Here is a 26,411-nt window from a genome sequence, read left to right as displayed (position 1 = left end):
TGGGCTCCACCTCAATTGATTTTTGTGCATGCAAAGACTTTGGAACCACTGGCTTAAGAGAAAGAAAGGTACAGAAATGTTAAGTACCCACAAATATTTTTAATTCTAAAACACATGTAACTATCCTAAATGTCTACATGTCACTTATTTAGAAATCCATCCTCAATATAGTATTAGAAGTAATAATCACACCCATAATTTAAAGATTTTCAGCCAGGTGCAGTGGCTTACACCTGTAATCCCAGCACTTTGGGAGGCCAAGGTAGGTGGATCACCTGAGGTCAGGAGTTCGAGACCAGCCTAGCCAACATGGTGAAACCCTGTCTCTACTAAAAATACAAAAACTAGCAGGGTATGGTGATGCATGACTGTAATCCCAGCTACTTGGGAGGCTGAGGCAGGAGAATCGCTTGAACCCAAGAGGCGGAGGTTGCAGTAAGCTGAGATCATGCCACTGCACTCCAGCCTGGGCAACAGAGTGAGACTCCATCTCAAAACAAATAAATAATGAAGATTTTCTTGTCACTTTTTCATGGGAAGAAAAGTATTAAGACACTAATGAAGCGTTCCCATGCAAAATTTTTTAAATGAGCTTTTTCTTTTTTTTTTTTTTTTAAGAGACAGAGTCTCACTGTCGCCCAGGCTGGAGTGCAGTGGCATTATCTCGGCTCACTGCAACCTCCGCCTCCCAGGTTGTAGCAATTCTCCTGCCTCAGCCTCCCAAGTAGCTGGGATTACAGGCGCATGCCAACACGCCCAGCTAATTTTTTGTATTTTAGTAGAGACAGGGTTTCACCGTGTTGCCCAGGCTGGTCTCAAACTCCTGAGCTCGGGCAATCCACCCACCTCAGCCTCCCAAAGTGCATTGCTTACAGGTGTGAGCCACTGCACCCGGCCTTAAATGGTAATCTTTAAATAACAATTAGTAGAGCATTACAATGCTCTTTTTTTTTGAGAGTTGGGGGTCTTACTCTGTTGCCCAGGCTGGAGTGCAACAGAGTGCTCTCTACAGCCTCGAACTCCTGGTATCATGTGATTCTTCAGCCTCAGCCTCCTGAGTTGCTGGGATTATAGGCGTGAGCCACCATGCCCAGCTTAAAATGGTTTACTTTAACTACTAATTCTCAAAAATGACTTTTTAAAAAACTGCATTCAATTACAGTAGCATTCTAGTTACCTTGAAATATCCCCCCAGTACCATTCTGCATCCTGAAGAGAAACAGAACTGTCCTTCATTCCATTTGGAACTGCTGAAGTCATTGGCTTAGGTGGCTTTGGTGGAAGAGCTAGAAGAGAAATGAATATTACTCTGTAGATGTAAATTATTTACTGTTTTCTAATTTCCTCAGGAGCAGCTCACTAACCAAGGTATGTTAAGATTCTAATAATTATCAATCAAATTGAGTATTATTTTATGTTAAATGTTAGCAACAGAAGGAATCCTTTTGATTGCCTAAAAAGTGAAAATGTCAAGATATTTGTTTTTTTCCTTCTTATGAAACATTGACTTCTAAGTCTGTAAAACTTCATTCACATCTCTCAAAAGACAACATGCAACCCCTTTCCAAACAACTCAGTCCAAAAGCCACTAAGTGACCAATGTACAACATGAGGATTATAGTTAATAACATTGTATTATATACTGGTAATCTGCCAAGTGAGTAAATTTTAGGTATTCTTACTACCAAAAAAAGGGTAACTATGAAATGATGGGTATGTTATTAATAATTTGCTCAACCGTAATAGAATGAACCCCCTTGTCTTGGACTAGAATTAGAGCTACAGATATCAACTCATGAATTTCAACGTATATAAACATAAATATGTAAATGTCTATACACAGAATACATATATTCCCTAGCTCTGTCCCAAGACAGAGATTCCCTAACCCCCGGGCTGCGGACTGGCACTGGTCCACGGCCTGTTAGGAAAAGCGCCACACAGCAGGAAGTGAGCAGTGGGCAAGCGAACATTACTGCCTGAGCTTCGGCATTAGATTCTCATAGAAGCACAAACCCTACTGTGAACTGCACATGTGAGGGATCGAGGTTGTGTGCTCCTTATGAAAATCTAACTAATGCCTGATGATCTGAGGTGGTACAGTTTCATCCTGAAACCAATACCCCCAGCCTAACCCCACCCCAGCAATGAAACTGGTCCCTGGTGCCAGAAAGGTTGGGGACTGCTGCCCTGAGAGGTCCTGGGGGCAACAACACCCCAATATGTACACTGAGCACCTAGACCTTGCTTTCTAATAACATTCTCTACTAAAAGGAACCAGGGCTCTTTGAAGAAATGGCTGATTCCAGGGACAGAATAGAGCAAGTACCAAATGAGCCTGAACATCATCATGTGCCAAAAAGGAAGGAAGTGCTCAAAGAATGGGAGAGGCTATGTTAAAAGAACAAAACAGCGAGCTGGAAGGGGCTCTCACTGACCAAATCTGGAACAGCTGGCATATCAATACAAATAATAATAGTAAAGAAATATAACTCATTAAACAAAATAGGAATATATGTGTTCATGCAGATATAAATAAATAAATAAATAAAAGAAACAAAGATCGATGAGGACCAAGATTACTGTTATCTCAATATACTGTCCCACAAAATCCTAATTGCAAAAGGAAAAACAATAATAGTGAAAAAGCCTGGCAAATACCACCTTAATCAAGAATCAAGGTTAATATTAGAAATAATGGCAAAACTGTGGGCCCCAATACAATGCACTAAAAAGGATGTAACATCACTTCTGTGACATTCCTGCCAAATATGTATAAACTGAATCTAATCATAAAGAAACATCAGACAAACCATGATTGAGGGGTATTCTACAAAATAACTTACCTGTAATCTTCAACAATGTACAGGTCATGAGGGTCAAGGAAAGACTGAGGAAATGTTTCAGATTGAAGAAGACTAAAGAATCCTGACAATTAAATGCAATGTGTAATTCTGGACTGGATCTTTTTTGCTATTAAGGACAACACTGCGACAATGGGCAAAACTTGAATGGGATCTGAGTACGACATAGTAGTAGTACAGCAGTGTTAGTTTTCTGATTTTGATGGTTATATTGTGCTTCTGTAGGAAAATGTTCTTGTTTGTGGGAAATACACACAACATGGTCATCATATGGCATCACGTTGACAACTTACTCTTCAAATGATTCAAAAAAATTATGTTCTTTGAACTGTACTTGTAACTTTTTTGAGATTGTTTCTTTTTTCTTAATTTAACCAAAAAATTGTAAGCAATCTTGGGGAGAAGGAGAACAATGTGAATATTTCCCCCCAAAGAGAAGTCCGTTAGTTGGCCGGGTACGGTGGCTCACACCTGTAATCCCAGCACTTTGAGAGGTGGAGGCGGACAGATCAGCTGAGGTCAGGAGTTCGAGGTCAGGAGTTTGAGACCAGCCTGGCCAACATGATTAAACCCCATCTCTACTAAAAATACAAATATTAGCTGGGTGTGGTGTTGCACACCTGTAATCCCAGCTACTCGGGAGGCTGAAGCAGGAGAATTGCTAGAACCCGGGAGGCAGAGGTTGCAGTGAGCCGAGATTGCACCACTGCACTCCAGCCTGGAGACAGAGTGAGATTTTGTCTCAAAAATAAATAAATAAAGAAATAAAGTCCCTTAGTCAACTGATTTTCAACATGGATGTCAAAATAATTCAATGAGGGAAAGAATATTCGTTTTAACAAATTGTTCTGGAACAAGCGGATATCCACATGCAAAAAGAATGAAGTTGGATCCCTGCCTCACACCAAAATTAACTAAAAATTGATCAAAGACCTAAATATCAAGACCTAAAACTATAAAATTCTTACAAGAAAAAATAGGCTTAAATCTTTGTGACTTTAGATTAGGTAATGGTTTCTTAAATATGACACTGAAAATAACAAGAAAAAATAGATTAACTGCATCAAAATTAAAAACTTCTGTACTTCAAAGGACATCATCAAGAAAGTGAAGAGACAACCTATAGGATGGGAGACCGTTTTTGTAAGTAGAAATGATAAAATATATTTTTGTAAATATTTGTAAATGTATCTATAAATATATTTTTGTACTTGTATCTAAATACATAAAAGAATCCTTTCAATTCAATAAAAGACAAATGACCCAATTAAATATGGGGAAAGGATCTGAATATATATTTCTCCAAAAGACAAACAAGTGGCCAATAAGCACATGAAAAGATACTGAACATAATCAGCCAACAGAGAAATGCACATCAAAACCACAGTGAAATACCACTTCACACCCACTAGGATGACTATAATAAAAAAGACAGATAATAACAAGTGTTGGTGAGGATGTGGAGAAATTGGAATACTCATAGACTGCTGATGGGAATGTAAAATGATGCTGCTGCTTGGAAAACAGTCTAACCTCCTCAAAAGGTTAAATGCAGAGTTGCCCAGCAATTTCACTCTTACGTATACCCAAGAAAAAAGAAGCATGTATCTACACAAAAACTTGCACATGAATGTTCATAGTAGCTTTATTTATAATGGCCCAAAAATGGAAAACAGCCCAAATATCTATCAACAGACGAATAGATAAATAAAATGAGGTATATATCCATACAATAGATTATTGAGCAATAGAAAGGAATGAGGTACTGATATGTTACAACATGGACGAATCTGAAAACATTTTGCTGAGTGAAAGAAGCCTGTCATGAAAGGTCAAATATTATATAATCCCATTGTCCAGAATAGGCAAATCTATAGAGACGGAAAGTAAATCAATGGTTGGCTAGGGCTGGGGAGTAAAGTGGGAAATAGGGAGTGACTGCTAATGTATAAAGGATTTCTTTCAGGGTAATGAAAATATTCCAAAATTGGCTATCATGATGGTTGTACAACTCTGTGAAGATACTAAAAATCACTGAGTTATACAATGTGGGTGAATTATATCTCAATAAAGCTGTTTTAAAATAAATAAATATCAGGCTTCTGAAGTTACTAGATGGGGGTGGATTTGCTATAATCCATACTTTTTTTCAAAGTAGCTAAATAACCATCTTGTTTGAAAAGGATTTTATGTGACTTATAAAAGTAGCTACAGTTTGAACTATAACTTAGCAAAATTTATAATTCTTCTACTTACCCACTTAACACAAGGATTAACAGTGTAAACTTGTGCTATACAAAGCACTGCACTATAGCTATGAAAAGTTACAAAGACAAGGTGTTCCCTGCACTCAAAAGAACAAATCCAGAGAGAATGACACATAGAAACACCTAACTATAATACTCATCAGAATGGGGTAAAAAGCAAATTGTAACAGAAACCCAGCAAAAGGGAAACTTTAAGGTCAAACACTAAGCTTCTCAAATCTAGTCCTTAGTGATTTGAGTACATGACCAACAGGGCTCAAGAACCAATGTGCTTCATTGTATCAGCAGGTGGGTTACACTCTAATCACCTTCAAACGGTGTTATGGAGACTTTTCTACATCCCTTCACTGGAGGAGCTCTATATTGAGATGAGTTGAGCTGACCAGACTGCATGAGGAAGCTGCTATTTATGGATAATGATAGTTCACAGACAGCTCTACCACCAACAAACATGTAATGACCATTTCACATCTATTACAGAGGGCTGCCTCCTTGTATCTTGCTGTTCTCAACTACAGAAATGTAAGAAGAATGAAATTATTATAAAGGCAGTTGCTACATAAAGTTGCTAAAAGAACACAATCATAAGATCTGAACTGAATGCAATACTGGCCTATTTCTACATTCCTACTATCTATAATCACTCCACACATACATAGGCAAATATGTATTGAACACCTCCCATGTTCCAGAAGCTGTGAACATAACAATGAACTAGATTAGATAGACATAGTCTCCATACATATGGACTTTATAATCCAAAAGGATAAATTTCAAGATAATTCATTGTTCCTAAAATTGTGAGTACACTCAAATGTAGCTCTATCAAACTAAACTGAATCTTCCATCTAAATGTTTTACCTTCTCTGAGAGTTGCTCCCCACCCTCCCATGTAGATTGTAGAATATACTGGGCAAATGTGAATAAAAATTTATCTCCTAATAACCTCCTAATTGCATGAAGATAAGCAGATTTATATCTATCTTCCAGGTTGTGATATTATAAATAAAGGTAAAATAATTCCAAATCATTAAGCTTTTAAGTAGTTCAAAAGGACTATCTTGAGGGAAAAACTGATTAGGATACATTAGTTATCTTTTCAACTCCTTGACAAAGTAGTTCTTGCATTAGGTGAGCACTGCAATGCTGAGTGATAAGTTAGGTGCACCTAAGCAAATACCTTCTGAAATGAGTATCCATAAAATATATAGCACTTTTATTTCTATTTAGTAGACAATGAAAAATATTTCTCTTTCCATTTTTAGAAACTATATTACAAGTTTGGGTTTTTTCCAAATTGTGAGACAGGGTCTCATTACGTTGCCCAAGCTGGTCTCGATCTCCTGGCCTCAAGTAATCCTTCCGCCTTGGCCTCCCAAAGTGCTGGGATTATATGCATGGGCCACTCACTCCTGGCCTATATTAACAAGTTTTAAAATATTAGCAATACAGAAAGATATTTTCAATTCCGTTTTAATTAATATGTAGCTATATGAAGAAACATAGAGACATATAGATGTTTTAAGTGTGTGTATGTGTGCATATAGATATGTGTGCACAGAAACATATGAAGAATACACAAACTGTTAATAGTGAATACAATAGGGATGGGGAACAGCAGAGAACACTGTAGGTATGTATGTATATTGTATATGTTTTCTTTATATGTTTTAACAACAAAAATGGTGCCAGGTGCAGTGGTGTGCACCTATACCCCCAGCTACTCGGGAGGCTGAGATGGGAGGATTGCTTGAAGCCAGAAGTTCGAACCCACAGTGTGCTATGATTGCACATGTGAATAGCCACTGCACTCCAACTTGTAATCCCTGAACTTTGGGAGGTCGAGGCAGGTGGATCACCTGAGGTAAGGAGTTTGAGACCAGCCTGGCCAACATGGTGAAACCCTGTCTCTACTAAAAATACAAAAATTAGCTGAGAGTGGTGGCGGGCACCTGTAATCCCAGCTACTCGGAAGGCTGAGGCAGGAGACTCGCTTGACCCCGGGAGGCAGAGGTTACAGTGAGCCGAGATCATGCCATTGCACTCCAGCCTAGGCAACAAAGTGAGACTGTCTAAGAAAAAAAAAGCAATCTGATTCACACCACTGTACTCTGGAAAGGCCAGGAACTGGAAGCACAATGCATCTCTGAAGGGAGGATTGAGTCATGTGGCCAGAAACAGAAGAGTTGGCTGACAATCTATAGAAAGAGCAGTTAAGTCCTTAGTTCTCCTCCCTACCTGCCCAAGCAACCAGGCAACTACCCATCCTCCACCCTAGATAAAGGTTGCCTGTCAACTCACCAGTCCAGAGAAACAATCAGAAAGGCTCTGGACTCTTCATCCATGTCCCTACAAAGGACATAAACCATCATTCTGAGCGAACTATCGCAAGGACAGAAAAACCAAACACTGCATGTTGTCACTCATAGGTGGGAACTGAACAATGAGAATACTTAGACACAGGGTGGGGAACATCACACACCAGGGCCTGTCGTGTGTGGGGGAATGGTGGAGGGATAGCATTAGGAGATATACCTAATGTAAATGACAAGTTGATGGGTGCAGCACACCAACATGGCACATGTATACATATGTAACAAAACTGCACGTTGTGCACATGTACCCTAGAACTTAAAGTATAATAATAAAAAAAAGAAAGATACAGCATGCTCAGTGCTGTGTTTTAGAATGTAAAAAAAAAAAGAAAGAAAAAAGAAAGTCTCTGGACTCAGGGAACACCAAGCTCGCTGAGAATAGGGGTGAGCCCTATATTGAAAACGGCATAACTAAAGAAAAGTTTACCAAACAGGTAGATTCCCCTATCCCTTTCTGGTTACCTAAACAATGAGCTGTCAAGCATATACCCCCAGTCAGGAGTTGGGAGATTTTTTCCATAGAAACTGACAGGACCCTAAAAAGCATCTAAAAATACAGATATTCTAGGGTTACCCAATGAAAAACATATTCATCTTTTTTTTTTTTTTTTTTTTTTTTTTTTTGGTAGACACAGGGTCTCACTATATTGCCAAGGGTGGTCTCGAATTCCTGGGCTCAAATGATCTTCCTGCCTTGGCCTCCCAAAGTGCTGGAGTACAGGTGTGAGCCACTGCACCTGGCAGGTATTCATCACCTTATCACTTCTCAGTGAAGGCCTCCAGTTAACAAGTTCCTGCCCACTCACATGGAGCTTCAAAATGGATGAACATTGAAAATATTATGCTAAGTGAAATAAGCCAGTCACAAAAAGACAAGTATTATGATTCTTCCTACATGAGGCTACTAAAGTGTCAAATCCGTAGAGACAGAAAGTAGAATGCTGTTGGCCAAGGGCTGAGGGGAGGATGGAATAGAAGTTAGTATTTAATGGGTACAGAGTTTCAACTGGGGAAAATGAAAAAGTTCTGGAGGTGGATGGTGGTGATGGTTGCACAACAGTATGAATGTACTTAATGCCACAGAACTTAAACATTTTAAAATGGTTAAAAACAGCTGAGTGTGATGGCTCATGCCTCTGATCTCAACATTCTGGGAGGCCAAGACAGGAGTATTGCTTGAGCCCAAGAGTTTGAGACCAGCCTGGGCAACAGAGTAAGATCCCATCTCTAAAATAAATAAATAAATAAATATTTTAAAAGAAACAGATAAAATGGTTAAAATGATAAATTACATGTTACATATATTTACCACAACTTAAAATAAAAAAACAATAGACATTTGAGGAAAGCCATTACATTAAAGGAGACCAAAACAAGAAGAAACTTGGGAGTAACCAGAGAATTAAAGGGAAAAAAAACTTCACAGACACACAAAGACAGCATAATATCTCAGATATATAAAAGGAAAGACTGCATCTATGAAAGACAAACAAGATCTATATTAAAGTAACATTCAAAGAACAAGAGCCCTTATATATTAAAATTATGATAGAAAAAATTTTAAGTTGTTCACAATCTGGCAGGTAAAGCTGAAATCTCCCAGGAAGTGGAACAAAGAGAGAAAGTAATGAAAAAATAGGGGAAAGATAAGAGAATCAGAGGATCAACTCAGAAGATCCAGCATCAAACTAATAGAAGTTCCAGAAAGCAGGAAGAGAAACATTAAAATAAATAAGAAAAAATTTTCAGAACTGAAGGACACACATTTCCTGAATGAAAATGCCCACAGAGTATGCCACACAATGAATGAAAAAGATCCACATCAAGCTACACCCCTGTGGAATTTCACAACACTAGGGGAAAAGAGAAGGTCCTAAAATCTATCACAAGGGGGAAAAAAAAAAAGGTCACAAAGGACTAAAGAATGTCTTTGGGTTGCTCAACAACACTGGAGACTAGCAACACTGAAGATAAACCTTCCAAATCTGAGGGAAAATGATTTTTCAAGCTAGAATGATATATCCTGCCAAATTATCAATTACATATGATGGTAGAATAGATATTTTCAGATATACAAGATCTCAACCAACTTATCTCTCAGCATCCTTTCTTAGGAAGCTCCTGAATGATGTGCTCCACCAAAATGAAGAAATACACTAGGAAACCAGGTGGTGTAAAATGCAGGAAAATGGATGCCAACATAAGAGAGAAGCAATGGCAATGCCCAGTATAATGCTGAATGCAGTACTAGGATGACAGCTGAAAACAAGTTAGAATTCAAACAGGAGGATGAAGGGCAGTTTAGAGGGTATGTTTAAGAAAAGAATGGAAATGGTAAATTATTTGATGTTTAACCATACTGTGATGAATTTTATGGTTCTGTTATATGGCTCTGTCAGAACCATAAAATTCTGTCTTTAAATTTATATAAAGAAAGGAAATGAGGCCAGGTGTGGTGGCTCACGCCTGTAATCCCAGCACTTTGGGAGGCCGAGGCAGGCAGATCATGAGGTCAGGAGTTCGAGATCAGCCTGGCCAATATGGTGAAACCTCATCTCTACTAAAAATGTAAAAAATTAGCCAAGTGTGGTGGTGTGTGCCTGTAGTTCCAGCTACTCGGGAGGCTGAGACCGGAGAATTGCTTGAACCTGGGAGGCAGAGGTTGCAGTGAGCCGAGATCACGCCACTGCACTCCAGCCTAGGCAACAGAGTGAGACTCCATCTCAAAAAAAAAAAAAAAAAAAAGAAAGGATGCAATTATAGTATACTAATGGCTTAGCTGTGAACACTGTACAGTAATAATAGTGTAAATATTGGAAGATAATTTAAGAAAGTTATAATTGTGATATAAATACACTGGAAAAATGCATAGAAGGAAAGAGTGTATGGCATAAGAGAAGTAAATCACTATCTTCCTTAGAAGGAATAAATAACATCAAAAAGTGAAAACTTATAAATAGCAGTATTACCGTATTACAAAAAATAGGGAGGTAAAACACCAGAAGAAAAGGCCGGAAGAGTTAAGTGTTGCCCCTAGGGGCTAGAAAGTGGCAGAAGAGAGGGTAGGACAGGCAACTGATGATTTTGTACTATAAACCTTGTAGTACTTTTTGACTTTTTAAACTATAAACCCATATTGTTTTAAGATAAAAATAAAAAGAAACCTAGAGTTTATTCTGATTCCACCACTTAAACTAGATTTGGTAAATTATCTCACCTCTCTGAACCTTAAGTTTCATGCTATGTTGAATTCAACTTGTACAGGCTAGTGAGAGCTGATTGTTGTATTTTCAGGAATTTTGCAAACTGCTGTTCTACGCAGTCTTTTTTTTTTTTTTTTTGAGACAGAGTCTCCCTCTATTGCTCAGGATGGAGTGCAGTGGCGCAATCTCGGCTCACTGCAACCTCCACCTCCTAGGTTCAGGCGATTCTCCTCCCTCGGCCTCCCGGGTAGCTGGAACTACAGGTGTGTGCCACCATGCCCGGCTAGTTTTTTTTGTATTTTTAGTAGAGATGGGGGTTTCACCATACTGGCCAGGCTGGTCTCAAACTCCTGACCTCATGATCCACCTGCCTTGGCCTCCCAAAGTATTGGGATTACAGGCGTGAGCCACCATGCCCAGCCTCCACACAGTCATTATTAAATATTAAATCATGTAAGTTCACAATTAAATATATTAAAAATAAAGTTAAAAAATACTCAAAACTCATTGCTTCATTAATACTGTATTTAACTATGCTTTTAAGAAACATCTATTGTATTTATATAATGGAAATACTGTGTGCTACTGAGGATTTCTTTCAAATTCTGCATTTGGTATGTCAGTCACACTAGTAGACTGAAATCAGCCACAGTGGGAGTATTTATACTTTGGAAATCAGCAAATACTACAAATCAGAGCTTGATTTATTGTGGTATTGATGATCTGCCTGGGGTTAGCAAACTATGGCCCTCTGCCTGTTTTCCAAGGTGCAAAAAATAGTTTTTACTTTTTTTATTATTTTGAGACGAGGGTCTCACTATGTTGCCCAGGCTGGTCTCAAACTCCTGGGTTCAAGTCATCTTCTCGCCTCACCCTCCTGAGTAGCTGTGGAACTAAAGGCGTGCACCACTGTGACCAGCATTTTTACTTTTTTTTTTTTTTTTTTTTTTGAGACAGAGTCTCACTCTGTTACCCAGACTGGAGTGCAATGGTGCAATCTCGGCTCACTGCAACCTCCACCTCCCGGATTCAAGCAATTCTCCTGTCTCAGCCTCCCAAGGAGCTGGGACTATAGGCACGTGCTATCACGCCCAGCTAATTTTTGTATTTGTAGTAAAGACGGGGTTTCCCCATGTTGGCCAGGCTGGTCTTGAACTCCTGACCTGAGGTGATCCACCTGCCTTGGCCTCCCAAAGTGCTGGGATTACAGGTATGAGCCACCATGCCTGGCCCATTTTTACATTTTTAAATGGTTATAAACACACACACACACACACACACACACACACACAGAATGTGAAAGAGACCATTTGTGGCCTGCAAAGCCTAAAGTAGTTACTATATGGCTCTTTACAGAAAAAATGTCAATTCCAGATCTAGACTTAAGGAAATGATAGAGAAAATATTAATTCATTGTAATAATCTCCACTCTTCTGAATTCTATGGCTGTAGCTTTAGTGCAACGAGCAAATTTGAGGGTATTCAAAACCAAATATATATAATCATCCCTCACTATCCTCATAGGATTGCTTCCAGGACCCCTGCAGATACCAAAATCCAAGGATGTTCAAGTCCATTTTATAAAATGACGTAATATTTGCATATAGCTTATGCACATCCTCCCATATACTTTAAGTCATCTCTAGATTACTTGTATCTAATACAATGTAAAGGCTATGTAAATAATTGTTATACTATATTTTTATTTGTATTATTTTTGTTGTTGTATTGTTATTTTTATTGGTTTTTTTCACACACACCCTGAATATTTCTAATCCACAGTTGTTTGTTATTTCAATCCGAGAATGCAGAATCTGAATACAGCGGGCCCACCATATTTCCTCACCTGTCCTATCCACCCTATCCTGATAAAGGGCACCACTATGCATTTGTCAAAACTCAAAGAACTGTACACCAAAGAGTATAAACTTTACTGTATGCAAATTTTGAAGTATTTTTTAATCAGCTGTATAACATCTTAAATGAAGGCGCCTTAGCCCAACTCCCTACAGATTCTGATTCCATTGATCCAGAATGAGACCTGGGCAACTATGTTTTTTTAAAAAAGGCAATTGGTAATTCTGATATAAAACTAGAATAAGAATCACATTCCTAACCTCACAAACGTACTCCTTGACTTCTGTTTTGTTTTGTTTTGTTTTGTTTTTGAGACGGAGTCTCGCTCTGTCGCCCAGGCTGGAGTGCAGTGGTGCTATCTCGACTCACTGCAACCTCCACCTCCCAGATTCAAGCAATTCTCCTGCCTCAGCCTCCCGAGTAGCTGGTACTACAGGCACGTGCCACCACGCCCGGCTAATTTTTTGTATTTTTAGTAGAGAAGGGGTTTCATCGTGTTAGCCAGGCTGGTCTCCATCTCCTGAACTCGTGATCCGCCTGCCTCGGCCTCTCAAAGTGCTGGGATTACAGGAGTGAGCCACCGCGCTTGGCCCTCTCTCTACATCTTTACCACTTACTCCAATAATCCCAGTTCTTTCACCTCAATGAGACCTCCAATTTACAGCAATACTACCACTGTTCTTTCACCTCAGTAAGACCTCTAATTCCTCAAACTTAGTACTTTCTTTCTATCCCATACTGGTCTTCATTCTCTCTCTCTCTCAACTAATACTATCATCTCTTTTGCTCTCTTATCCTCCCACTGTACCTGTCTGGCAAGACCCCGACTATAGCTCAATCCATTTTCATGCTTTTACTGCTATCTCTCTCGGCTAATAAAGAGGAAAAAAGTTACATCATCTTCAATTGGTTTCACTAGTAATGGTCTCCAACCATAAGTGGACCCTCAAAACAATCCAAAAATCTTACCCTAAATTTACCTCTCTCCCATTCTTCACTATAAGCTACTTCAAAATCATATTCTACCTCCCTGAACCAGCCCTAAGTAACATATGTAGAACCAAAAACGACAAACATAAAACTATTATTCTTGTGTTAGGAAAAAGTCCCCAGTACTTCCAGCTTAATTAGCTGGTACTGGTAGTTTAGTATACTAGAGATCATAAACTAGTAGATCAGAATTTGCCTTTAAGTTTCATTAGGAAGAAATAAAGACACTATTACTAATTCATGTTTCTGGTTTGCAGTTAACTCATTTAAGCTATATTTAGTTACTCATTTTGGTCAATCTACTGAAAAGAAATACTGTAAGGGATTTGCAATGCCCCCTAATTTCTCCTTCTCTGTCAACTTCTCACATTTGCTTTCTAAAAAATTCTTAATATTTACCTTCCAAATAGTAAATGCGATCTTCTACAAATATCTTTGACATGAAAATGCTCAGTTTAAGAAAAATGTTTCAGTCACATAAATCTTTGCTATATAGTATTGAGGGCATTTAAATACTAAGAACATAAATTATTATGTTAAATGCTGTCAGCCAAGTGTGGTGGCTCATGCATGTAATCCTAGCACTTTGGGAGGCCTAGGCAGGCAGATCACTTGAGTCCAGGAGTTTAAGACCAGCCTAGGCAAATTAGCCATGCGTGGTGGCAGGTGTCTGTAATCCCAGCTACTTGGGAGGCTGAGGCAGGAGAATCGCTTGAACCCAGGAGGCAGAGTTTGCAGTGAGCCAAGATAATGCCACTGCACTCCAGTCTGGGTGACAGAGTGAGACTCCATCTCAAAAAAAAAAAAAAAAAAACATCCTAGGCAACATATGGAGAAACTGTCTCTACAAAAAATACAGCAATCAGCCGGGTATGTGGTGTGTGCCTGTAGTCCCAGCTGTTTAGGAGGCTGAGGTGGGAGGATCACCTGAGCCCAGGATGTCGAGGCTACAGTGAGCCAAGATTGCACCACTGCACTCCAGACTGGGCAACAGAGTGAGACCCTGTCTCAAAAAAAAAAAAAGTGTCGAAGATGAACGATGTTATCAAAGACACAAAACAAACCTAAAATATTCCATCAGATAATAAATTCTGACTATCTGTTAAAGAACCAAGAAACAAGAAAAAAATCCCAAAGATATCTATTTGTGATAACTAGATATTATAAAAGGTTCAAAATACAAAATAAAACAAAATAATTTGATAATATATACTTCCTAAAATTAACAAATCTATTTTATTTTAGAGGAACAAAAAATGAAGTGAATTAGAACTATCTTGGATGTTAGGATATAATCTTAGATGCAGAATAATGCTTAGGAAAAAAAGACTAATCAAGCTAACGAAGGGGAAAACATTTATTTTAATTAAATCTTCAGCTTTTTGAAAGCCTAAAAATAAAATTATGGAAACAGGAAAAGAGAAAAAAGACAAAAAACATTTCATCTTTCTAAAAGGGAAAAAACTGACAGCTTTTACCAAGTTCATTTTAAAAGACAATGATTAAACAAAATTTCCCCCCAGCATCAGTGAGCTGCCACATCCAAATCCAAACTTCACTGACTATTTGGCATCCAGCATTGAATTACAGAACAACTTTGCTCATGCATGGACAAATGCTATTTTTCCCCAGTGGAATGATTTCTCTGTAGTGTGCTCATTAGTAACACTAACCCCTTCCTATACCCCAACAACCAACTGCTTTGTGAGCTAAATCCCAATCCCAAATCAGACACTGTTGGCAAAACTAATCTCTGAATGAAAATGGTACAACAGCCAATCACAACATAGAATTTGGATCGTATGTTACTGACGTTGAGACAGAAAACTGTGCCATTTCCAGCAGGTAGTTTTAGTTGAGTTTCTTGGCTCAGCAAAATTGAACAATGATTTTATCTTTGGAGACACATATGATATTTTCATAAAATTATACTACTATTTCTCTCTGAAAATACATTTTTTAAAAACTGTTTCGCAATCAAAATAAACAATTACTTCAACAACTAGAGTGTGGCGATTCCTCAAAGACCTAAAGGCAGAAATACTATTTGACCCAGTAATTCACTACTGGGTATATACCAAAAAGAATATAAATCATCCTATTATTAAGATACATGCATGTGTATGTTCATTGCAGCACTATTCACAATAGCAAAGGCACAAAATCAATCTAAATGCCCATCAATGATAGACTGGATAAAGAAAATGTGGTATATATACAGCATGGAATACTATGCAGCCATAAAAAGGAACAAGATAATGTCCTTTGCAGGGACATGGATGGAGTTGGAAGCCATTATCCTCAGCAAACTAACTTTGAGAGGCCAAGGCAGGAGGATCTCAGGAACAGAAAACCAAACACTGCTTATCCTCACTTATAAGTGGGAACTAAATGATGAGAACGCATGGACAACATGGCAGGGAACAACACACTCTGGGGCCTGTCGCGGGGTGGTAGGGGGAGAGAGAGCATCAGGAGGAATAGCTAATGGATGCTGGGCTTAATACCTAGGTGATGGGATGATCTGTGTAGCAAATCACCATGGCACATGTTTACCTATGTAACAAACATGCACATCCTGCACATGTACCCCTGAACTTAAAAGTAGAAGGAAAAAAACAATTAGAAGGGAAAACAATTAATTAAAAGTTAAAGGTTGACACATTTAGGTTGATATATTAGATTGATACATTAATGTGATTCTCCCTCTATACCTCTTTCCAAGTTGGAGACAGTTTCTTCAAGATTTCAATTCATTTTGATACCACCCACTCATGATATAATTTGGGTAAATAGTTTCTTCAGTTAAAAGTTAATTGCTTTGAAGACTTCCCAAAATGCTGTTGATATTAATAATAAATTTCCTCCTGATAGCAATGAATTATATGTATATTTTTCATTTTTTATGGAGACAGGGTCTCGCTGTGTTACCCAGGATGGTCTTGAACTCCCAGACTCAAATGATCCTCCTGCCTCGGCCTCCTAAAGCGCTGGGATTACAGGCGTGAGCCACCGTGCCCGACACAATGGATTAATTATATGTTCTAGGGCTTCTCCAGCTGGAGTACAGAATGAGTGGGCACGCATATACACTTACATCATTCAAATAAATACTGTATTTGTTTCTTAGCATTGTTCACAAACACACAGATGAAATTAAACCTTTTTTTAAAAAAACCTATCCTTTTCACACACTACTAATCATTGGTGAGTAAAAACTACCAAAGTAAAATCTCCTGGCTCAGCCAGGTAACCTAGCAGTGTAACTTTGGACAATCTGGTCCATTTATCTGTAAAATGGTTGATTATATCACCATAGTCTCTCTCATCTCTAATTTTTATGGACTTTTATATTCAGCCATCTGAAAGACAGTATACTAGGCAGATTTCACTGGAATACCAGAAATTTCATAATATTCTGCTGGGTGCCACAAGTCATTCCTCACAGGTAAGCTAAATTAAATTAGAATCTAACAAAGTATTTCTGTGTGTTCTTAAAAAGAATAACTGGAACAAAAGAACAGCATTAATATATTTTTAGAAGGCAGTAATAAAACTGGCCAGGTGCAGTGGCTTACGTCTGTAATCCCAACACTTAGGGAGACGGGCAGGCCGATCACCCGAGGTCAACAGTTAGAGAGCAGCCTGGCCAACATGGTGAAATCCCAGCTACTTGGAAGGCTGAGGTGGGAGGATCGCTTGAACCTGTGAGGTGGAGGTTGCAGTGAGCACAGATAGTGTCACTGCACTCCATCCTGGGCAACAGAGCGAGACTCTGTCTTAAAAAAAAAAAAAAAGAAAGAAAAAAGAAGAGGAAGTCAATAACAAAACTGAAGAAAACTAAGATCAGATAAGTATTCAGGGAACTTCTCAACTCATTCTGTGAGGCCAGTCTTCCCAATACCAAAACCAGAAAAAGAAAAAAAGAAAAAAAAAAAAAAAACAGGAGGAAAAAACTACAGGCCAATATCCTTTATGAACACGGACAAAAAAATCCTCAACGAAGTACTAGCAAACCAACTCCAGCAACATATAAATAGGATTATATATCATGACCAAGCGAGATTTGCTTCCAGGAATGCAAGATTGGCTCAACAAACAAAAATCAATCAAGGTAACACACTGTATTAACAGAATAAAGGACAAAGACCAGCATAATCATCTCAACAGATGCAGAAAAATCATGTGACAAAATTAAACACCCTACCAGGTGCAGTAGCTCACATCTATAATCCTAGCACTTTGGGAGGCCATGGCGAGAGGACACCTTGAGGCCAAGAGTTCAAGACCAGCCTGGTCAACATTGTGAAACCCTGCCTCCACAAAAAAATAATAATTCAAAAATTAAACACCTACTCATGATAAAAATACTCAAAAACTAGATTAAAGGGAATTTCCTCACCTGATAAAGAGTATCTACAGAAAACCCACATCTAGCATCATAATTCATGATGACAAACTGAATGCTTTCCCCTATAATCAAAAACAGCACAAGGATGTCTGCTCTCACCACGTCTATTCAACACTATAATTAAGATTCTAGCCAGGGGCTGGGCGTGGTGGCTCATACCTGTAATCCCAGCACTTTGGGAGGCCGAGGCGGGTGGATCACCTGAGGTCAGGAGTTCAAGACCAGCCTGGCCAACATGGTGAAACCCCGTCTTTACTAAAAATACAAAAAATCAGCCAGGTGTGGTGGTGGGCGCCTGTAATCCCAGCTACTCAGGAGGCTGAGGCAGGAGAATCACTTGAACCCAGGAGGGGGAGGTTGCAGTGAGCCGAGATCACACCATTGCACTCCAGCCAGGGCAACAAGAGGGAAACTCCATCTCAAAAAAAAAAAAAAAAGATTCTAGCCAGGGCTATTAGGGAAGTAAAATAAATAAAAAGCATCCAGAGAGAAAAGGAAAATGACGATCTCTATTTGCATACTCAATCATAAGAAATACTCAAAAAACTACTAAAGCTAATAAAAGAGTTCAACAAGGTTGCAGAATACAAGGAATATGCAAAAATCAAGAGTATTTCTACACACTAGCAATGAACAATCCAAAAATGAAATGTAAAAAAAATCCCATTCCAACAAGCACATGAAAAAGATACTCAGCATCATTAGTCATTAGGAAAATGCAAATCGAAACCACAGTGACATACTACCTCACATCCACTAGGATAGCTATAATCAAAAAGATACATTACGAACAAGTCTAGGTGACAATGTGGAAAAAGTGAAACCATAACACACTGTTGTCAGGAAAGTAAAATATGACCCAGTAATTCTACTCCTACATGTATACGCAACAGAACTGAAAACTAAGTTCACATAAAAACTTGCAATGAATGTTCATGGCAGCATTATTCAAAATAGCTAAAGGTGGAAACAACCCAAATATCCATTAACTGGTGAATGGAAAAACAAATATCCACAGAGTGGAATATTGTTTAGCCATAAAAAGGAATGAAGTAATGATACATACCACAATTGGATAAACCTTGAAAACATTATGCTAAGTGAAAGAAGTCAAACACAAAAGGCCATATACCATGTCATTCCATTTACATGAAATGTCCATAATAGGCAAACTTATAGAGACAGAAAGTAGATTAATAGTTGCCACAGACTGAGGCTAAGAAGAATGGGGAGTGACTTTTTCTTTTTTTTGAGACAGGATCTTACTTATCCACCCAGGCTGGAGTGCAGTGGCACTATCATAGCTGACAACCTCAAACTACTGAGTTCAAGCGATCCTCCCACATTGGCCTTCCAAGTAACTGGGACTACAGACACACGACACCATGCTTAGCTAATTTTTTTTTTTTTTTTTTTTTTAGAGACAGGGTCTCGCTAAATTGCCCAAGCTGGTCTTGAACTCCTGGCTTCAATTGATCCCCCCACCTCAGTCTCCCAGAGCTGGGATTATGGGCATGAGCCACCCCACCCAGCCTAGAGTGACTCTTGATGGTTACAGGACTTCTTTTGGGGTGATAAGAATGTTCTGGAATAAGATAGTTGTAATAGTTGCACAACTATGTGACTATATTAAAAACCACTGATGTGGTTAAAAACACTTTTAAAAGGTGGATATATGGCATGTGAATTATATCATAACAGAAAAAGTAGTCAAAGGTACTTTCAAAATTCTACCTAATTTAAAACAGAATTTTATCAGATCTTTTTAAGTTGTAATAAAACACAAAAATACATACACAAAGATCAATCAGAGAGAATTAGATGTTTCAATTCAGGACTTACTTCAACCTAGTACAATTTTTTATATGACAGAAAAACTACCTGGTTCTAATCTCTGGCTGCTCCTTTTTAGATTCCTTGGAATGCAAGGTTGGTTTTCCCTCAGGCTTTTCTTCCTCCACCACTGCTTTTTACCCCTCCCAAATTCCCTTATTTTTCCCCAGGGGTTCCATCTCCTAACATATTTTGTATCTTTATGAACTTTATACAGGAGGAATCTTTCCACAGCATTTCATTCTGCATTACATCTTTAGATTAATTTATGTTGATACAAGTAGGTATTTTTATTTTCTCACTGTTCTCTACCATTACATGAATATTCTATAATTTCTTCATTTTCTTAATGATGGACATTTCAGCTGCTTGTAGTTTTCTGCTTTTACAAACAATGTTGCTATGAACTTAACGGTACTTGTCCCAGGTACAAACTCTTGTCCATCTTCTAGAGTTTCCCTAGGGTATACACTTTACTAGATATTGCTAAGTTGCTCTCTACAATGAGGCTCTAGTTGATACTCCACTGTCCACATAAGTATAAGAGAGTTTTCCTTATTCTACATCCTCACCAAAATGATGAGTGTAAAATATTATTCCACTGAAGTTTTAATTTGCATTTCCATGGCTACTAAAGAAGTTGAACACCTTTTCATGTCTGCAGGACATTTGTATTTCATCTTCTATGAATTTCCAATCTACTGTCTTATTATTATTACTGGTTGGTAAAATATTCTTCATATATCCTGATTATTAATCCTTTTTAGTTATTTTTTCTGCAAATATTTTCTCCCAGATGGGTTATCTATCTCATGCTGAATTTCAATAACTGTACATTTTTTATTTTAATCTAGACATATTTATCAATCTTTTTCTTTTACAGTTCAAATTTCAAGTCCTGTTGAAGAAATCCTTTCTACCTTCCCTGCCCTAGTATCATAAAAACATTCTCCCACTTTTTTCTAAAAGTTTAACTTTTCACATTAACATCTTTAATCATCACATACATTTTTTAATATGGTAAGTAGAAATCTCATTTTATTTTCCATATAAATAACCAATTGTTCCATTATCATTTACTGTTTAGTCAGTCCATCATCTCCTTACTCATCTTCAATGCTCACTGTCATGTATTAAGTTTCTTTATATTCGGGGGTTCTATTTCTGGGCTCTTTATTCTTCCCAGAGGTTGGTCTATCCTGTGCCAATACCACATTGCCTTAAATATTAATAATATGGCTTTATAAATAATGCTATGTGAAAGACTAAGTGCTCCTTCCTAATTTTTCTTGGCAGTTTACTCTCCTACATACATTTTAGAGCTTGTCAAGTTATATGAAATACCCTGTCATTATATTAAACAGAAGTGTATTGAACTTATAAATTAATTTGGAAAGAATTGACATGTTTATGTCACTGGGTCTTCCTATCAGTTAATATGGTATCCCAATTACATCTCTTCTCATGTCTTTTAATGGAAATTGTATAATTTTCAACATTAAAAGTCATGTGCATCTTTTGCTGATTTTGTTCACTGGTACCTTTCAATTGTTGTCATTGTAGCTGTTGCTGCTATAATGAGTATCTTTTTAAAAATATATTTTGTAGGCCAGGAACTGTGGCTCATGCATGTAATCCTAGCACTTTGGGAGGCTGAGGTAGGCTAGGAGTTCAAGACTAGCCTAGTCAACATGGCGAAACACTGTCTCTACTAAAAATACAAAAATTAGCTGGGTGTGGTGGCACATCTGTAATCCCAGCTACTCGGGTGGCTGAGGCATGAGAATCATCTGAACCCAGAAGGCAGAGGTTGCAGCAAACTGAGATCACACCACTGCACTCCAGCCTGGGAAACAAAGCGAGACTCCGTCTCAAAAAAAAAAAAAAAAAAATTGTAAAAACATCCCAAGTGGGCTGGGCGTGGTGGCTCACGCCTGTAATCCCAGCACTTTGGGAGGCTGAGGTGGGCGGATCACAAGGTCAAGAGATGGAGACCATCCTCGCCAACATGGTGAAACCCCATCTCTACTAAAAATACAAAAAAAGTAACTGGGTGTGGTGGCATGCGCCTGTAGTCACAGCTACTCGGGAGGCTGAGGGAGGCTGAGGCAGGAGAATCGCTTGAACCTGGAGGCGGAGGTTGCAGTGAGCCCAGACCACGCCACTGCACTCCAGCCTTGCAACACAGCAAGACTCTGTTTCAAAGAAGCAAACAAACAACAACACAAAAAAAACCCAAGTGTCCACCAACAGATGACTGAATAAACAAAATGTGGTCTGTATGTACAATGTGGTATTATTCAGCCATAAAAATGAGTAACGTTCTGATACATGCTGCAATATGGATGAACACCAACATTATGCTAAATGAAATAAGAAGACACAAAAGGACAAATATTGTATGATTCAATTTACATGAAATATCTAGAATAGGCAAATTCATACAGGAAGTTGAACAGAATTTACCAGGAGCTGAAAGTGAAGGGAGAATGAGGGAGTTATTGCTTAATGGTTATAGAGTTTCTATATGGAAGATGAATATAGCTGCACAACACTGTAAATGTAATTAATGCCACTGAATTGTACACTTGAAACAGTTAAAATGAAAAATTTTGTCATTCGTATTTTATAACTTTAAAAAATTAACAATGTAATGTATCAAAATATTGAATTGTATACTTAAAATTGGTGATTTGTATGGTATGTGAATTATATCTCAATAAAGCTTTTTAAAAATTACATTTGTTATCTGCTACTTGTATAAAGGAATCCAACTGTATAGTGGTCTTGGATCCAACAACCTTATTTCATATATATCAGCAAATAATCTTTAGCTGTTTATACAGTATTTATCTTAGAATAACCCATTAAATACTTAAATGAGAATGAGAATGTTTCTTCTTTTTCTTGATTTAGGAAGAATTTATATGAAATTATGATTGTCTATAAATGTTTGGTAGAACTCATTTATAAATCTATATGGGCCGGATTAAGATGGCTACTAAAAGAAAAAAGAAAGAAAAGAAGAGAACAAGTGTTGGTAAGGAAGTGGAGTAACTGGAACCCTTGAGCACTGCTGGTGAGATTGTAAAATGGTGCAACTGCTATGGAAAACAGTATGGAGGTTCCTCAAAAAAATTTTTAAAAATACCATATGAGCCAGCAATCCTTCTTATTCCGGGTATATATCTTAAAAAAAAAAAAAAAAAAAAAAAAAAAAAAACCTGAAAGCAGAGTCTCAAAGAGACATTATAGTAGCAGACCCATGTTCACAGTAGCACTATTCACAATAGCTAAGAGGTGGAAGCAACCCAAAGTCTATCAACAGATTAATGGATAAACAAAATGTGGTATATACACAAAGGGAATATTATTCAGCCTTAAAAAGGAAGAAAATCCTTTCATATGCTACAATATAACTGAAACTTGAAGACATTATACTGAGTGAAATAAGCCAAAGACAAATATTGCATGATCCCATTTACTTATACGAGGTAACTGAAGTAGACAAAATCATAGAAACAAAGTAAAGGTTGGTTACCAGGGGTTGCGTGATAGGGGAAAAGACGAGTCACTGTTTAATGGGTACAGAGTTTCAGATGTGCAAGATGAAATCTGGAGATCTGCTTCAAAACAATGTTAATATGCTTAGTATCACTTAACAATACACTTGAAAATGGTTATGATGGGCCAGGCACGGTGGCTCACGCCTGTAATCTTAGCACTTTGTGAAGGCAGACTGCCTGAGCTCCGGAGTTGGAGACCAGCCTGGGAAACATGGTGAAACCCCGTCTTTACTAAAATACAAAAAATTGGCCAGGCACAGTGGCAGGTGCCTGTAATCCCAGCTACTCAGGAGGCTGAGGCACGAGAATTGTTTGAACCCGGGAGGTGGAGGTTGCATGAGCCAAGACCGTGCTACTGCACTCTAGCCTGGGCAACAAGAGCGAGACTCCGCCTCAAAAGAAGTTTATGATGGTATTATTTATTTATTTACTTATTTACAGACAGAGTCTTGCACTGTTGTCCAGGCTTAAGTGCAATGGCATGATCTCGGCTCACTGCAACCTCCACCTCCCAGGTTCAAGTGATTCTCCTACCTCAGCCTCCCAAGTAGCTGGGATTACAGGTGCCTGCCACCACGCCCAGCTAATTTTTTGTATTTTCAGTACAGACAGGGTTTCACCATGTTGGCCAGGCTGGTCTCGAACTCCTGACCTCGTGATCCACCTGCCTCGGCCTCCCAAAGTGCTGGGATTACAGGCATGAACCACCACGCCCGGCCATGATGGTATATTTTATATTATGTGAAGTTCTTTTTTTTTTTTTGTTTTTTTGAGATGGAGTCTCACTCTTTTGCCCAAGCTGGGTGAAGTGACGTGATCTCAGCTCACTGCAACCTCTGCTCCCCGGGTTCAAGCAATTCTCCTGCCTCAGCCTCCTGCATAGCTGGGATTACAGGATGCACCACCATGCCTGGCTAGTTTTTTTTTGTATTTTTAGTAGAGGCGGAGTTTCACTATGTTGGCCAGGTTGGTCTCAAACTCCTGACCTCAGGTGATCCACTCGCCTTGGACTTCCAAAGTGTTGAGATTACAGGCGTGAGCCACCACGCCCGGACATGAAGTTTTTTAAAACTGCAACGATAAAAAAAAGGAAATCGTACGGGCCTAGAATTGTTCTGTAGATTTTTTAAATCACTAATTAAATTTCTTTTACGGTTACAAAATTAAAAAGATTTTCAATTTCTTTTCAAGTCAGTTTTGGTAAGATTTGCTTAGTTATTTTTAAAAAGTGCTTTACCTATTAAAGCTATCTTTTCATAGCTCACTAAATTGTCTAATATTTAATTCTGTGTAGTTACCACGTAAATCCTATCAGAAAGTATCAAATACCCATTTGAAGCCATAATCCATTAAATGAAACATCTACAAACGAGACAGATTACAATCATGAGAATTTGCACCAAAGCAGCAGTTGCATTACCACAGTTCTATCTTCACCTTCACAATGTTTCCCTTGGTCGAAAATGCACTAATGGCCAGGCACAGTGGCACACACCTGTAATCCCAGCACTTTGGAAGGCTGAGGCAGGTGGATCATTTGGTCAGGAGTTCGAGACCAGCCTGACCAACATGGAGAAACCCTGTCTCTACTAAAAATTACAAAAAAATTAGCTGGGCATGGTGGCAAGCGCCTGTAATCCCAGCTACTCAGGAAGCTAAGGCAGGGAACTTGAACCCGGGATGTGGACGTTGCAGTGAGCCAAGATTGCGCCACTGCACTCCAGCCTGGGTGACAGAGTAAGACTCCATCAAAAAAAAAAAAACACACTAAGTCATCTCCAAGTTCAAAGCATTCTGCAAACAATTGCAAGGCAGAGCCACCAGAAACATACACCTGATTTTCATGACAAATACAGTAATGCTGTATTAGCTAGTGGAGCCACTTTCTCTATTGCTGTATGGACTTATGTAGCAACTCAAATTGGAATAGAATGGAACCTGTCCCCTGATGGGAGAGTCACTCCAAAGGAATGGAGAGATCAGTAATCATCCCAGCTGGTGTAATACTGAATTGTTTAAAAAACAGCTCATCAGCTGGGCATGGTGGCTCACACCTGTAATCCCAGAACTTTGGGAGGCCGAGGCGGGCAGATCACGAGGTCAAGTTCAAGACCAACCTGGCCAACATGGTGAAACCCTGTCTCTACTAAAAATACAAAAATTAGCTGACATGGTGACTTGCACCTGTAATCCTAGCTACTTGGGAGGCTGAGGCAGGAGAATCGCTCGAACTGAACCCAGGAAGCGGAGGTTATGGTAAGCCAAGATCACGCCACTGCACTCCAGCCTGGGTGACAGAGCGAGACTCTGTCTCAAAACAAAACAAAACAAAACAAAACAAAAAACAGCTCATCAGGTGGAAACAGTGGCTCATGCCTATAATCCTAGCACTTTGGAAGGCCGAGGCAGGTGGATCACCTGAGGTCAGAAGTTCGAGACCAGTCTAGCCTGGCCAACACAGCGAAACCCCATCTCTACTAAAGATAGAAAAATCAGTAGGGTGTGGTCACGGGTACCTACAATCCCAGCTACTCAGAAGGCTAAGGCAGGAGAATCGCTTGAACCCCGGGGCTGGGGTGGAAGGGGGAGGTGGGGACAGAGGTTGCAGTGAGCCAAGATTGCGCCACTTCACTCCAGCCTAGCCAAAAGAACAAAACTCCGCCTCAAAAAAATAAATTAATTAATTAAATAAAAAACAGCTCATAATTGAAGCCAAGTAAAAGCACTGTGTACCCATTAAGATATGGCATAAATGAAGAAATAAAGTATATTTGAAACCTTCAAAAAATTACAATGATGACTACTTCTTGTGGAAATTAACTTACACATGGCAATTATAGGCATCTCAAATATAAAAACTGATGAATAATAAATCCACATACAGCATTCCCTATTTTAACCTTGAGTACAGGGCAATCATTTGTTTATTTATTTATTTATTGAGACACAGTCTTGCTCTGTTGCCCAGGATGGAGTACAATGGATGACTATGGCTTACTGCAGCCTTGACCTTCCAGGCTCAAATGATCCTCCCACCTCAGCCTC

The 26,411-nt window shown here is 38.7% G+C and overlaps 2 protein-coding genes across 8 annotated transcripts in view; one reads left to right on the top strand and one right to left on the bottom strand.

The window, feature by feature from the left end:
- PIK3R3 (phosphoinositide-3-kinase regulatory subunit 3) overlaps nt 1-26,411 on the bottom strand; it is a 134,741-nt gene that overhangs the window by 39,690 nt on the left and 68,640 nt on the right. For all 7 annotated transcript variants that reach the window (XM_016962119.3, XM_054666549.2, XM_016962128.4 and 4 more), the window contains one exon: nt 1,178-1,286. In XM_016962119.3, the coding sequence (XP_016817608.1) occupies nt 1,178-1,260 (83 nt within the window). In that variant the 5' untranslated portion in view covers nt 1,261-1,286. The remainder of the gene's footprint in view (nt 1-1,177; nt 1,287-26,411) is intronic.
- Nucleotides 9,759-25,382, top strand: LOC112208662 (cytochrome c oxidase subunit 7B, mitochondrial-like). Its single transcript, XM_054661129.2, has 2 exons — nt 9,759-9,814; nt 25,091-25,382. The coding sequence occupies exons 1-2, from the start codon at nt 9,759-9,761 to the stop codon at nt 25,350-25,352; spliced, it is 318 nt and encodes a 105-aa protein (XP_054517104.2). The 3' UTR covers nt 25,353-25,382.

The sequence above is a fragment of the Pan troglodytes genome, chromosome 1 (assembly GCF_028858775.2).
Source record: "Pan troglodytes isolate AG18354 chromosome 1, NHGRI_mPanTro3-v2.0_pri, whole genome shotgun sequence".
Classification (NCBI taxonomy): Eukaryota; Metazoa; Chordata; class Mammalia; order Primates; family Hominidae; genus Pan; species Pan troglodytes.
Note: the sequence above shows the minus strand (reverse complement) of the source record. Positions and strands in the feature narration are given on the sequence as shown.

Coding starts and splice junctions, on each gene's coding strand:
- LOC112208662 (XM_054661129.2), top strand. CDS start 9,759: ATGACAGCTGAAAACAAGTTAGAATTCAAACAGGAGGATGAAGGGCAG. Junction 9,815..25,090: donor GATGAAGGGCAGTTTAGAGG/GTATGTTTAAGA, acceptor ACTGCACTCCAG/CCTGGGTGACAGAGTAAGAC.